Consider the following 12797-nt stretch of genomic DNA (forward strand, 5'->3'; position numbering starts at 1 on the left):
TCAGGTCTAGATTGTACCCTTTACTGACGTTTGATTTCCATGAATACCTGCTTTTTAGTTCAAACTAAAATGGGGAGCAAACTGTGGAGGTTTGTCTCATAAGTATACTGCTTTTTTAGACTGTGTCTCATTTACATGAAATCTGCAGTCAAATGAGCAGAACAAACATATAATCATTCAACATGATCCAGAACACCATTCAAATAAACTATCCACTTAATAATGAAATCTGTACAGTAAACTGTACCATATTTAATTGCATTTTTCACCATTCCATCATATTGCATTGATTCCTATTGTGTTGAATCGGATCAAAATTGGATTGCATTATAATAGGGGTGAATTTTACCGCATCACGTTGGTAGTTGCTTCATATGTATCTTTACTGTATTATATCGATCAACATGTATATAGCATTGGCTTCATTTATGGCAATGCACAACACTAATATATATATATATATATATATATTAGGGCCGGGACTTTAACGCGTTAATTGAGATTAACTAATTACACAAAAAATAACGCGTAACTAAGATTAATTAATTACAGAAAAAAATTCCCTTATTTTTTATAACTTATTTTTGCACCGCGGAACGTTTCTCACTGGATGAGTTTCGGCGGGACCGATTATACTGAAGCACCAACTAGCGTTCACATATCACCGCAGCTCATCGAGTCTCAAGTATCACCTCAATGCAAAACATATAGCAGCTAGCGTGGACTTTACACTTTATGATGAACTATGTATTATTTTGTTGGTGCAACAGTTTATGTTGAACTCTTTATTGTTTTGGCCAAGGTTATTGAGAGTTGGACTTAGTATGTTATGGCCTCTGAAGCAACAGAGAGATGTTTTCTAATAGTCAGTGTTTCCAATGTTCTGAATGTAATTGACAGTATTGTGTATTACTTAAAAAACACTTTACAGAAGGTTCCAGCACCTATAAGCTTCCTGAATTTCTGAAATGTACTATTTCTAAATTGTTTCTAAATATGCTATTGCTACACTTCATGGCAAAAATTGCACTGGTCTGCTAGACTTGGTTGAACAAAAATAAACAATATTTTGTTGCTTAAGCTTATGTATTCAGTCATTATTCAATGGTATACTATAAATCCATTTGAAAAAAATTACTTCTCACTGTTCTCAGGTCAAATATTTATATGCGATTAAAATGCGATTAATTTTGATTAATTAATTACAAAGCCTCTAATTAATTCGATTAATTTTTTAATTGAGTCCCGGCCCTAATATATATATATATATATATATATTAGTGCTGTCAATCGATTAAAAAAAATTAACTAATTAATCGCACATTTTTTTTAAATTAATCGCGATTAATCGCGATTAATCGCAATTAAAAGACTGAAACTTTTTGGATATGTAAATGTAAAATTTAAATAATTAATGTAAACTCAAGACAAAGAAACTGTTTAAATTCAAAATATGATTGTTTATTGGAATTTTTGTTTAACTTGTAACACAGATTTTCTCATGTAAACAACATACCTGCAATAAACCATCAATATCCTCCAAATTAACTGTTGGCTTGAAAGCCATATTTATTGCAGAAATAAAAACACAGGCATGTAAGTACCATTTGAATTTCAAAACAATCAATGCCAATAAAAAACAAAAATGATTTCTGTTATGTTGAATTCTAAGTGGACTGCAAAAAAATTCCAAAGTATAGTCATTGCCAGTGCTTTAAGTGGGCCGGTATGCACAGGTACTCAGTACCGCCACTTCCAAATATAGCTCTTGAGCGTACCGCCACCTCTCCGTGCGCCCAGAACGTGCTTGAAGCGTACCGGTACGCTCATTTGGACATCTGTTTTAATAGAGGTTTTAATCTTTTACCTGCACTGCCGATTTTCAGAGCGCCCTTCACAATGCAAGCTTCCTAATTCATCCCACCCAGAGCAGAAACTACATTACCCATTCACCCTTAAGTTATACAAGTGAATAGCGCATGTGTCGCTTTTCCCACTGTTAAGTGTCAACAACTCAACGTGGCCGGAGAAGGTGTGTGAAACTCGTTGTGAGTTATACTAAAGCAAAATCTTGAGTATTTATTGTCTGATAAACATTAAAAACTGTCTGCGGAGGTTGAGTCGTCCTGCAGCCCCCGCTGGCTGCTCATTGGCTGCAGCATCTAAAAAAAAATTCTAAAAAAATACCGTAGACGGCAAGGCACAAATTTAGATATTCATTTATCTAATTAATCTATAGCCTATGCTCAAAGACAATATGATCTTTTTGTCCCCTTTTTGTTTTAAAGCTTGATGAAGAGAGCGCAAGTTGCTGCAGCTGAGGAGGACAGTGATGCACGCGTACAGGAGTGATTGACAGTTCGCGGCACTGTGTACAAAAAATACTCCGCTACACAATTATTTCTTTATTTTCGTTTAAGCTTATTAACGTTAGCGTTACAGAAAGGTCTGATTTACGCACTGTTACAGTCATTGTTTTTTTGTTTTTTTTTAAACAATGACATTTGAGTTCATGATTTTAATGTTGCTGTTTCTTGTGGCAGACTAAATGAAGAGTAATGTTTCTTGTGGCAGACTGAAGAGTAATCCGGCAGAGTTTTATACTGAAACTTTCCGTCTAAAAGTCCTTCCTTGGTCTTATCCATATTTCTTTGCACTTTGAACACACATAGGCCACAACTGGAAATAAAAAAAACTGACACCGCGTTAATTGCGTTATTTTTTTTTACGCGTTAAATATTTCTAATTAATCGAATGCGTTAACGCGCTAATTTTGACAGCACTAATATATATATATATATATATATATATATATATATATATATATATATATATATATATATATATACGCAGCCAGCGTAATAAATAACACATGCAGTTATAACAATGTCAAATAAAAAATGGCATGAGGTAGGTTAAATTGCAAAATTTGTTTCCACATATGAAATTTGCCCTGATGACAGTAAAAAAAAAAAAAAAATTAGATTCAGTGTGATTTGTAATGTTTTTAGTTTTTGTTCCACATGCGACAAAACAAAAGTCAGTATGGCCAGAGACGAAAATTACCTTGCATATTTGAAGACCCCCTACACCCTTTGTTTTGAAGTCTTTAAGGGTTTTCAAGCTATTTTCGGTAGGTCAGACAACACCCTCACCCCCTCTGAGCCCATAATTCTCACACTGGGTGAACGGCAAACACACAACGTGCCTTTCATTTGAGACTCCCCACACTGATAATGTGTTTGTCTTGTCTAAATTGGCAGTGGAAAGGACAAACTCACCGAGATACCAACGTACCCGTGATTCTCGCTCCTCTCCCCCCTGCAGACATCACTGTGACCCGTCCTCCATGATAAAGCATCTCTGGTGCACATCATTCCACTGAATGCAAAATTAGAGTGTATAATCTTTAAGACTCACCTGATAATATATGTGTGTGGATTTTTTTTATAGTTTTTCCAGACATTATCACACTCTGCTAGTCATCTATCTAACTTTCTAGAAATCTCTCTCTGTTCTCCTTCTGCTAGTCACCCTTTTCTGATCTGTCTGAGTGTGTCTGGATGAATATTTATCTTCGGCACAGTGTCACTCTGTTAATTCGCATCACTGTGACAAGGATTTATCAATTTCTATCTCATCTCTATCAACATCTCTCATTGGAAATACATGGCTGAAGCTGTTTCACGCCTGCTCGTTTCAAATAACACTGCGCTGGATTAGATCTGTCTGCTACTGGCGTGAGCCAAAATTAATTGACACATTGAGCAAATGGTAATCTGGTGGAAGATTGGACTAGAAAATGCAGGCGATATGGAGGAATGAGCAAGGATTATTTATCTTGGTGGGCCGCAATTGGATTTTCAGTGCTGATTAGCCTATCTCTGGCATTTCTTTAACTCCATTATCCTTTCACTCTCTATCTTCACCCCTCGCCTAATCACAAGATGCCCATTTTCTCAGTCTGCTATCTATTAATTAATGTATTTCTTTATCCCCCCCCCCCCAGACATTGATTTTAATATGTATGTTCTATGATTATGTGGGTAATAATGTAAGGAGAGAAAATAAATGATGTAAGGGTGGTATTTCCAAGTTCACAATAAGGGAAAATGAATGACACATGGATGAAAATAAAAGCTGTTTTGTATCATGTTTTGTATTAAAAATGTTATTAAGCTAAAAGGTACACATTTATATTTTACAGTAGCGTTCCATAAGTTAACAGTAACTTCAGTAGATGACATAAGCAATGAAATATACCATCTTTGTTCTAAATGCTATAAAAATGCACTGTTGATTGCAAATTATTGTTATTTAATGCATTAACCATATAAGATTAATGTAGGTTAAATGCATTAAACGGGGACCTCGTTGTAAAGTGTTACAGGCATGCACGGTGCATTATGCCTGTCATTTTACCCAGATGGAAAAATACATACATATACATATAAATACATAAATTATAAAAACGCTATACAATAAGTTATATCATATAGAGTATATTATGGGAAATTTGATCTATAAGATCACTATATCACTATAAGATTAAAGCTGCAGTCCATAACTTTTTTGGGTTAAATATTATCCAAAATTAATATCTGAGCAAGTACTGATTCACAACAGTTCATTTATAATCATGATTTCTAGTTTGAGTGGTTCGGCTAGGTTTTCGCAGAAAATTCGAGCATGGCACTGCGTCATTTTGCCACATATGTAAACATAAAGAAGCTGTCTCGGCTATAGTGGATTATAATCAAGAAAGATTATATGAAACACATGTGAATTAAATTATTCCAGTTTAAATGTGCTTCTGATTACAGATACACAAGATGTGTATTTTAAAGACAACCAGTTCGATGGGAACAAAGTTAGCTTTTTGGGTTAAAATAATTTCTTAATATGAAACTCAAATGATGTGACAATTAGAGATGAGACTGTACAGAAACTGAAATCTACTCTCTAATTGACACACTATGCAGTGCTGATGTTGTTAACATGAAATATTTTAGAATAAAGTATAACAATGATAATCATTTGTAGAGTTTGATGTGATGTGAGCTAAATGATCGTTAGTTTAAATCACTATTTCTAGTGTGATTTATTGTGATGTTTTTTTCCTCAGTTGGTCAGAACAAACGTGACAGACTTGTTACTTGTTCAGATGAGAATATATGGTGAAAATTATTATTTGGGTCATATATTCCAAGACGTAGGCTAGAATCAGTGATAACTAAATACAGTGAATATCCACATGACCGACAGCTACACATTCACCTCAAAACAGATTCATCCGCGCATGGAATATAATTCCACAGGGAACTGTAATTCCAGGTTTTCAAACATAGATGGCTACAAACAGGCAAAACTTATTACAGTATTACAGGCATGAACTGATATTGACTGCAGCTCTAAATCACGTTGTCAACTATGATATATTTCAAATAAAAATGTAATACAAAAAAATGTATATTAATATAAAAAAAACAAATAGGTATGTTTTTAATGTTATTATATTATTAACCAGTAATAATAATAATAATAAAGTTGGTTGGCTGGTTTTTATTTTTTTGTATGTTTGTAAACCAAATGAAAACTAACATAAATTAAATAATAAAATTAAATTGGCACTACAAACTAGATTTTTGAAAAATTATTGGGGACATAATTGTTGGTCAGAGTTATTTCAATAGTTTGTCACTGTCCTGTTGTTAAACAACACATTTGCTCTATCATGTGTACAGGAGTGAATTAAAATAGCAATTTACATGTGTATTTTTTTTTCTCTCTCTCTCTCAGCCCTGTCTGCAGTACTGGCCTGAAACAGGCATGCAGCAGTTTGGACCCATGACAGTGGAGCTGCTCTCCAGATCCACCGATGACAACGTCGTCACTCGCCTGTTCAGGGTGACCAACATCACACGGGTGAGTCTGCAGGGCAAAAATGATATAAGTTATCCCCTGTATGTGCCTTCTAATCACGATCCGTTCTCTCCCAGTGTTAGCACTGACATTTATTACAGTATCTCATTAAAATCAGACCTCATTAGACAAATGACCCGTCTTGTAACGTCCATCTTTTTTTTTTTTTTAAAGATTGGAGATTGTCTGAGTTCAGGTCCACTACGGAAAGGTTAATTAACTGAAGCTAATGGCTAAATGATCTTTTCAGAGACTTTTAGGAAATGAATTCAATACCGATTAAATTAAAGCAAAGGTATAAAAGTGTGGTTAGTCATTAAAAGTCTCCATTTCACAAACCGCCGTTGGCATTGCGCTGCTGGAGTCGGAGCGGTTTATTTCTCACTCGATGTGCGTGAGTGAGTGATAAAGTTGTTCGTATTGTGTCAGTCTCTCTCAGTGTGGTCTGTGCTTCTGATATTGACTTGTCTGAATAAAAAAGCCACTTTCTCACACCTCTAGCTGACCTTAGTCCTCCCTGATGGCTTCATTGTCAACATCCTGTCTCTTTGAAATCTTGTCCCAAGTGTTGCACCTCTCATTGCTAGCTCCCTTTAGCACTTCTGTCAGGCAGGCTGTCAACCTTTAGCCACGTTCCCATCCGTGCCTGTGTCAGTTTGGCTAGCCCCTGTCAGTCCCCACGTCCGCTCTGTCTCTTTGAGACTCTGCAAGCCAGACATACAGTCCATGTCATTGTCAGAAAATGTCCCATACTGCTTCTTCACAGGACCCCAGAGAGAACCACCCATGTCGGAACGACGAGTCTCGCTTCCCTAAAAAGGTACAAGGCGTAGAGTATTATTGATAGATCATATTGCTAAATGGCGCCATCCCTAGATAAAGAAAAATAGACAGCCCCAAGGTAGAGCAATGCTTTTATGAATTTAGATGCTAATTAATGCTCAGAGGTTCCAGCTAATTACTGTTTGCTGTTTTGTTTTGAAGTTAGTGTTTGACGTACAGTAGATATTCCATGAATAGGATGCAAAACAGCTCCTGAAAAAAAGGCACATTTTTTCCTTTTTTAATGGGTCCATGGTGACATTTCTGTGAAATTATATCAAAATGTTTCTTGCACACTATGTGATGCTGTCAAAGAAAAATGGGGCTAAAAGTGTGTTCTATTTTATGTCCAACTAATGAAAGTAAATTTGAAAATTTGAAAATGAAGTGTGCATTGAGTAGCACTAAAAGCACCACATACTACCCGCTGTACACTAAACCTAACCTAAGTACTCAGGCTCTTTTATCATGACCGGGTGGGCTAACAACCACGTTTACTGTTAGTGAAGCCATACATATAGCTTTTGTGCAAACATCAAAACACAGGGACCCACTTTATATTACGTGTCTTTAACTGCTATGTGCTTACATTTAAATTAATCATTCAATACAATGTACTTAATTTGTACATGTTTTTGCATTACGTGTTTTTACATTGTACTTAAGTTTAAAATCACCTTCCTGTAATTACATATGTTATTCATTTTTGTATTTACATCTAGAATTACACTTGAACCCACCATTAAACCTACCAAAATCTGTCCATAACCTTACCCATATTCCACCTCTGAGGCAGCAAATGTATTTTGTAGTTTAATATAAACACTATAATAACATTGCACAAAACAACATTTTTAAACAAGTGCATAATAATCTTAACCCATGTATTTACCTTGTAATAACCCAGGTTCTTTCTTAGGTAAGTTCACATAAGTGCACAAACTGTAAAATAAATGGCAAACCATGGCATGTGGTAATGAGTTTTGATGTCATATTGTGCAAGGAACTGTGCAAAAAAAGTTACAGGGTTGCATATTGTGTCTTGAAGTTATGTGCAGAATGTGTACATTTCTAGCGATCATGATTAACAATTATCAATAATCAAAGAAGAAAAAATCACTTAACAAGTTGAAATGGTTGAGTTTAACAAATGTATTCAACGTTTCAAAAATTATTTAAACAAACTTTGTTTATTATGAGTATTTCCTATCATGCTGTAAAATGGGTAAAACATTATTTGTTTATGTAATAACATATTTGTGTCATTTAAAATAGTTAATAGTTCTAAAAACTTTATGTGCACTAATTTATTAAATTTAAAACCAAAGCGCCCCATATCTGTCAAAAACATCAGCAAAATTCTTTGACCCACTGTTGTCTTTGACCCTCCTCTTTTATTCTTATTAAAGTGTTCTCTTTCCTCTGCTCTTGCTCTCTCTGTCTTTATTGTTCAGCTGCAGGAAGGTCATCTGGTAGTGCGACATTTCCAGTTCCTGCGCTGGTCGGCTTATCGTGAGATCCCAGACTCTAAGAAGGCCTTTCTCAACCTGCTGGCACAAGTGCAGAAGTGGCAGAGGGAGTGCGGTGACGGTCGCACTGTAGTGCACTGCCTGTAAGTTTCACACCGCTCCGCTCCCAAATGCTAATCGGAAAGCAATTACACTTCATTGTGTTGATTATACAACCCAGGTCTCTTTTGCCCCTGGCCACCCAACAGTGAAAATCTGCTTAAAGCGCTTAATCTCTGGCTGCTTTTTCATGTCTTCATTTTCCTCAGTATTAGACTCTGGCCTCAGGATTCGTCCCTGCCACCTGCACTTGCCTGTAGTTAAATACATCTATCCACTATTAATGAGAGCGCGGCACAGATGCGGTGTATTGCGCATCTGCGCTGGGGTGCCCTTTCTCTATCAGTAGCCCAAGGGAAATGATCTTAGCTCAGAAGGATGTGACATTTTTATTGCATGACTTTTCCCCAGAGCACACTGGTACTTTCCATTCCTTCATGCTCAGAAGTATTGCCGATTTCTGTGGTGGCACAAATATGCCTCTTTCACAGCTATCCCCTCCAGACATCTATAATAGCATAATCCACACAAGCTCTAAGAAGTGTGCCACTCAGATCCCGCTCCTTCATGTGTTACAAGCCGCTGCTTTTCTTGAAGATGCTAATGAAACAACATATTGATTTCTTAAAGGAATGGCGGTGGACGCAGTGGCACTTTCTGCGCTTGCACCATGATAATGGAGATGGTGCACCATCACAACATGGTGGACGTGTTCTACGCAGTCAAGACTCTCCGCAACTCCAAGCCCAACATGGTGGAGTCTATGGTTAGTGTGCTTACTTTTGTTAATTAGTAATTAGTTGTGTTAGGTTAGGCACTATTGCTAACCTTAAGGCACTAGTCTTAGGGCCCTATCATACACCCGGTGACATAAAGGGTATTTTTACTAGTTTCAGCCTGATCCAAATTAAATTTTCCAGTCCTGCGCCGCATTGTTTAAAAGGCAAATGTATTTGCTCCCATGAGACTTTTAAAAAGATGTGTTTTGGTGCATTGTTGGTGCATTGCTATTTTGAGGAACTGATAATAGACCACACCATAGACCAACTCAAACCTGGTCTAAAGTCTGGTGCAATACTTTTTTCTTTGTTATTTGAAGAAAAGCACGTTAGTAATATGCACCTATAGGCGAGTGCACAAGCGTGCACACACTTTGCTTATTACACACACAGTGATGCACAGCAGCACACAAACATTTTTAACACAACAGCAGTAGTTTTTCATAATTGATGTGCACAATTTTCATAATGATGCAGAACCTGGACTCGTTCCTCAGTCTCTCTTGTTCTGTATCTGTTGTGAGAAATCTTAGACTGCCTCTGTAATACATCTTTATAGTCATTATAATCATTAAACATAATACAACATAATCAGATTTTATTATTGGATTAATGATACACACACCAGTGTTTTCTTCAAATATAAAGATCTAGTAGAGTTATAAAGTTGGTACGGTGTGAATGTTGCCAGAGAATCTGACGTGGCCTTGCTGTTGTTGACAGGAGCAGTACAGGTTCTGCTACGAGCTGGCTCTGGAGTACCTGGACTGCCTGGAGGTCAGATAACACAAGAGCTCCAGACCCGATCGACGCCGGCTTCAACCTCTTCACCTCGCCTCCTCTGTTTCCTTTCGCTTGGGCCGATCCAGCCCACCTGAATGAGCCTTCTGTCCTCCAGTGAGAATACATCTACATCAAGAATGGGAATTCGCAAGACATTTCTTTAACCTTCGACCTCTATTGTCCTCTGTGCACTTTCTGTTTTGACGTTTTCCTCTCCACGACCTCCTGTGCCAGATATTCCTGCCGAACCCGTGAGGGAGTCGAAGAGATTTCAGCAGCTTTGAGATTGTGACATGCGTCTCTGATCACGTGACTGGCTCTCTGCCTTTCACACCAAGCAAGAGGAAAACATGCTGAATTGTAATGAAACCATGCGACGACATGGGTGATATTGTGCTTGTACATTACGTGTATTGTTAAACTCTGTACATGGGGCGATCTACTGTACTTATGCACCTGATTTTACTGGAAACCATACAATGAATGTACGGACGTGATGGCTGATAGAGGTTTTCTTTTCATTTAATCATTAAAGGTGATGTGTATAATTGACGTTAATCTCCTATTTCTCATTAAAGTGTAACACTGTGGCGATATCAAAACATTGCTCTGTTTGAGCAGCAGCGACTCGACCAATGGCATGAGTTTGGGGCAGGACTGACTTTTTGGCTAACCAGTGAGAAATGGGGGCGTGTTCAGGACTGTTTTTTTAAAACGATGATATTTTCTTGCAAATCCTGCAAAAGTTTGGTGATGCTAGTGGTGCTAAAATTACACACTTCACCTTTAAATCTTAAAGTGACACAAACTTTTAAAGTTTTGACAGTTGAGAGATGCAAAGATGGTTTATGGGTTTATTTCTTTTTTCTGTGTATATATAATATCTATTTTGCAAAACAAACAAAATGTTTCTAGATGTTGTCTTTAATGTGCCAACTCGTGTGTGTGTGTGTGTGTGTGTGTGTGTGTGTGTGTGTGTGTGTGTGTGTGTGTGTGTGTGTGTGTGTGTGTGTGTGTGTGTGTGAAGAGGATCACTCATGGATCTGCATGCCTGTTTCATTGTAATCCATTGTGAGCCGTCTGCTTTGGGTGCCGCAGCCCGCTGTTGTTGAGCGAAATAAAACAAAAAAAGATACGCAACTATATAAAAGAAATGGAAACGCTACTATTGGAATACAATGAGGCAGTCGCTAAAAAGTTGCTTTTTATCTTTGTATTTATTGGTTGTGTTTTATTTTCTAAAAACAAAACATGAATGAATAAAACATTCCAATGTTGCTTTAATCTCATTTTCATTATTGTTGTTCGTATTGTATCACGTTTTTTTCCAAATCTAAATATATATATATATATATATATATATATATATATATATATATATATATATATATAAAGTGTTTCTACTAGACATCAATGTGATTAAAAATGGTGAAATTTTTATTTAAGAGCTCTCTGCTGGATATCCTAAGCATTTTTTTCATGGCACTGTTTTTATTTAAATGCGAGCAATTCATGATACAGTGTTTTCAGTGTCTTGGAGCAGCTCTGTTCGACATACATTAACACATTTAAACAAAGCGACTTACATTGCATTCAAGGTTCACATTTTTCAGTTCTTGCTTTCCTTGGGAATCAAACCCATGATCTTTGTTTGCAAAGCACCATGCTCTACCGTGTGAGCCACGCGAAGACCATTAAGTATTGCTTCTCCCTTATAAAGGACATTTTATAATTCTTCATCCACAAACCATCTTCAAAGTATTGTATATTAACGTCTTGTCAATTAAAGATTAACTTTAAGGTCTCCTGCTGGTTTATAGTTAAATAAAAGCACTGTGGATAAATGTTCGGAAACAATTAGAAATTAAGACAGCCATAAACATTAATATGTTTTAATATTAGTATGTTGTGTAAAATAAAACAACATTCTTCTTGATATCTTGATTACTACTACTACTACTATTATTATTATTGTATTTTATCTTTTGCAGTGCTGTTGGAAGCAATCTGCATAAAATGTATTTGAAATGTATTTATTTTGTTTGTTTGTTTGTTTAACAGTACAGTAGAAGATGGCTCAGCTTTCCTTTCTTTTGTGTCTTCTGCTTCTGGATCTACTCAGATGCTAGAAATCTAATCTGCCTCTTTTCGAGTTTTTGAAGAAATCGATACTCTTTACTCACTGCCAACAATTCGATTTTTTCCAAGATTACCCACAATTTGTTCTGAGACCCAAAAAAAAGATATTTAAATGAAACATGACTGCGATCTCCATTAAGTGTTCTGATCCATGAAAGATCGAGTCTGAGTAATAACATCACATCCTCTGGGTAGAAGAGTAACCGTGATCAACTAAAGAGTAAATTAGATTCATTATTACTTGACCCTCCTGGTCTGGTCTTTTCATTAAAAGCATATTTGTCATACTGGTAATTGATCAGATGGTAAGAAGTTGCTTCAATGAGCTAGCTGATTTATTACGCTTCATAAGACTGCAGTGTGGAGATAAGTCTCTTCTCTGTGGTTCTTCTGAACCATCATGACCTGCTTTACTCACATATCTTAGTTGTAAAGCACTGATATCTCAGAACATGCCAGGACTCGACCGGTCACGACATATCATGTAATCCAATTAGCCTCGTAACTCAGCGTTTCAATATAAAAGTCAAATCAATTTGCATGGTTACTATCGCATGCCGCTGTGCCTATACACTTGTTTGTTTGTGATTATTAAAACACCAAATTAAAAACTGGGAAACATATGCAAAATCTGTGGAGGTGCATTCAGAATCCACGATTAGTGAAAACGAATCTTTGAAAAACATTAACAAAGAATGAAGCATATTTGAAGAGCCTGTTAAATTTGTTTTTCTTCTTTTGTAATGGCATATTTTTTTATAGTTTCTGAAAAGTTGTGTTCAGT

The 12797-nt window shown here is 36.4% G+C and overlaps 1 protein-coding gene across 1 annotated transcript in view; it reads left to right on the forward strand.

The window, feature by feature from the left end:
- LOC113119138 (receptor-type tyrosine-protein phosphatase U-like) overlaps positions 1-11158 on the forward strand; it is a 217742-nt gene extending 206584 nt beyond the window's left edge. The window contains exons 30-33 of the mRNA XM_026288370.1: positions 5800-5925; positions 8199-8356; positions 8943-9078; positions 9815-11158. Coding sequence (XP_026144155.1) covers positions 5800-5925; positions 8199-8356; positions 8943-9078; positions 9815-9877 — 483 coding nt within the window. The 3' untranslated portion in view covers positions 9878-11158. The remainder of the gene's footprint in view (positions 1-5799; positions 5926-8198; positions 8357-8942; positions 9079-9814) is intronic.
- Positions 11159-12797: the final 1639 nt, after the last annotated feature.

This window comes from Carassius auratus, chromosome 19 (assembly GCF_003368295.1).
Source record: "Carassius auratus strain Wakin chromosome 19, ASM336829v1, whole genome shotgun sequence".
Classification (NCBI taxonomy): Eukaryota; Metazoa; Chordata; class Actinopteri; order Cypriniformes; family Cyprinidae; genus Carassius; species Carassius auratus.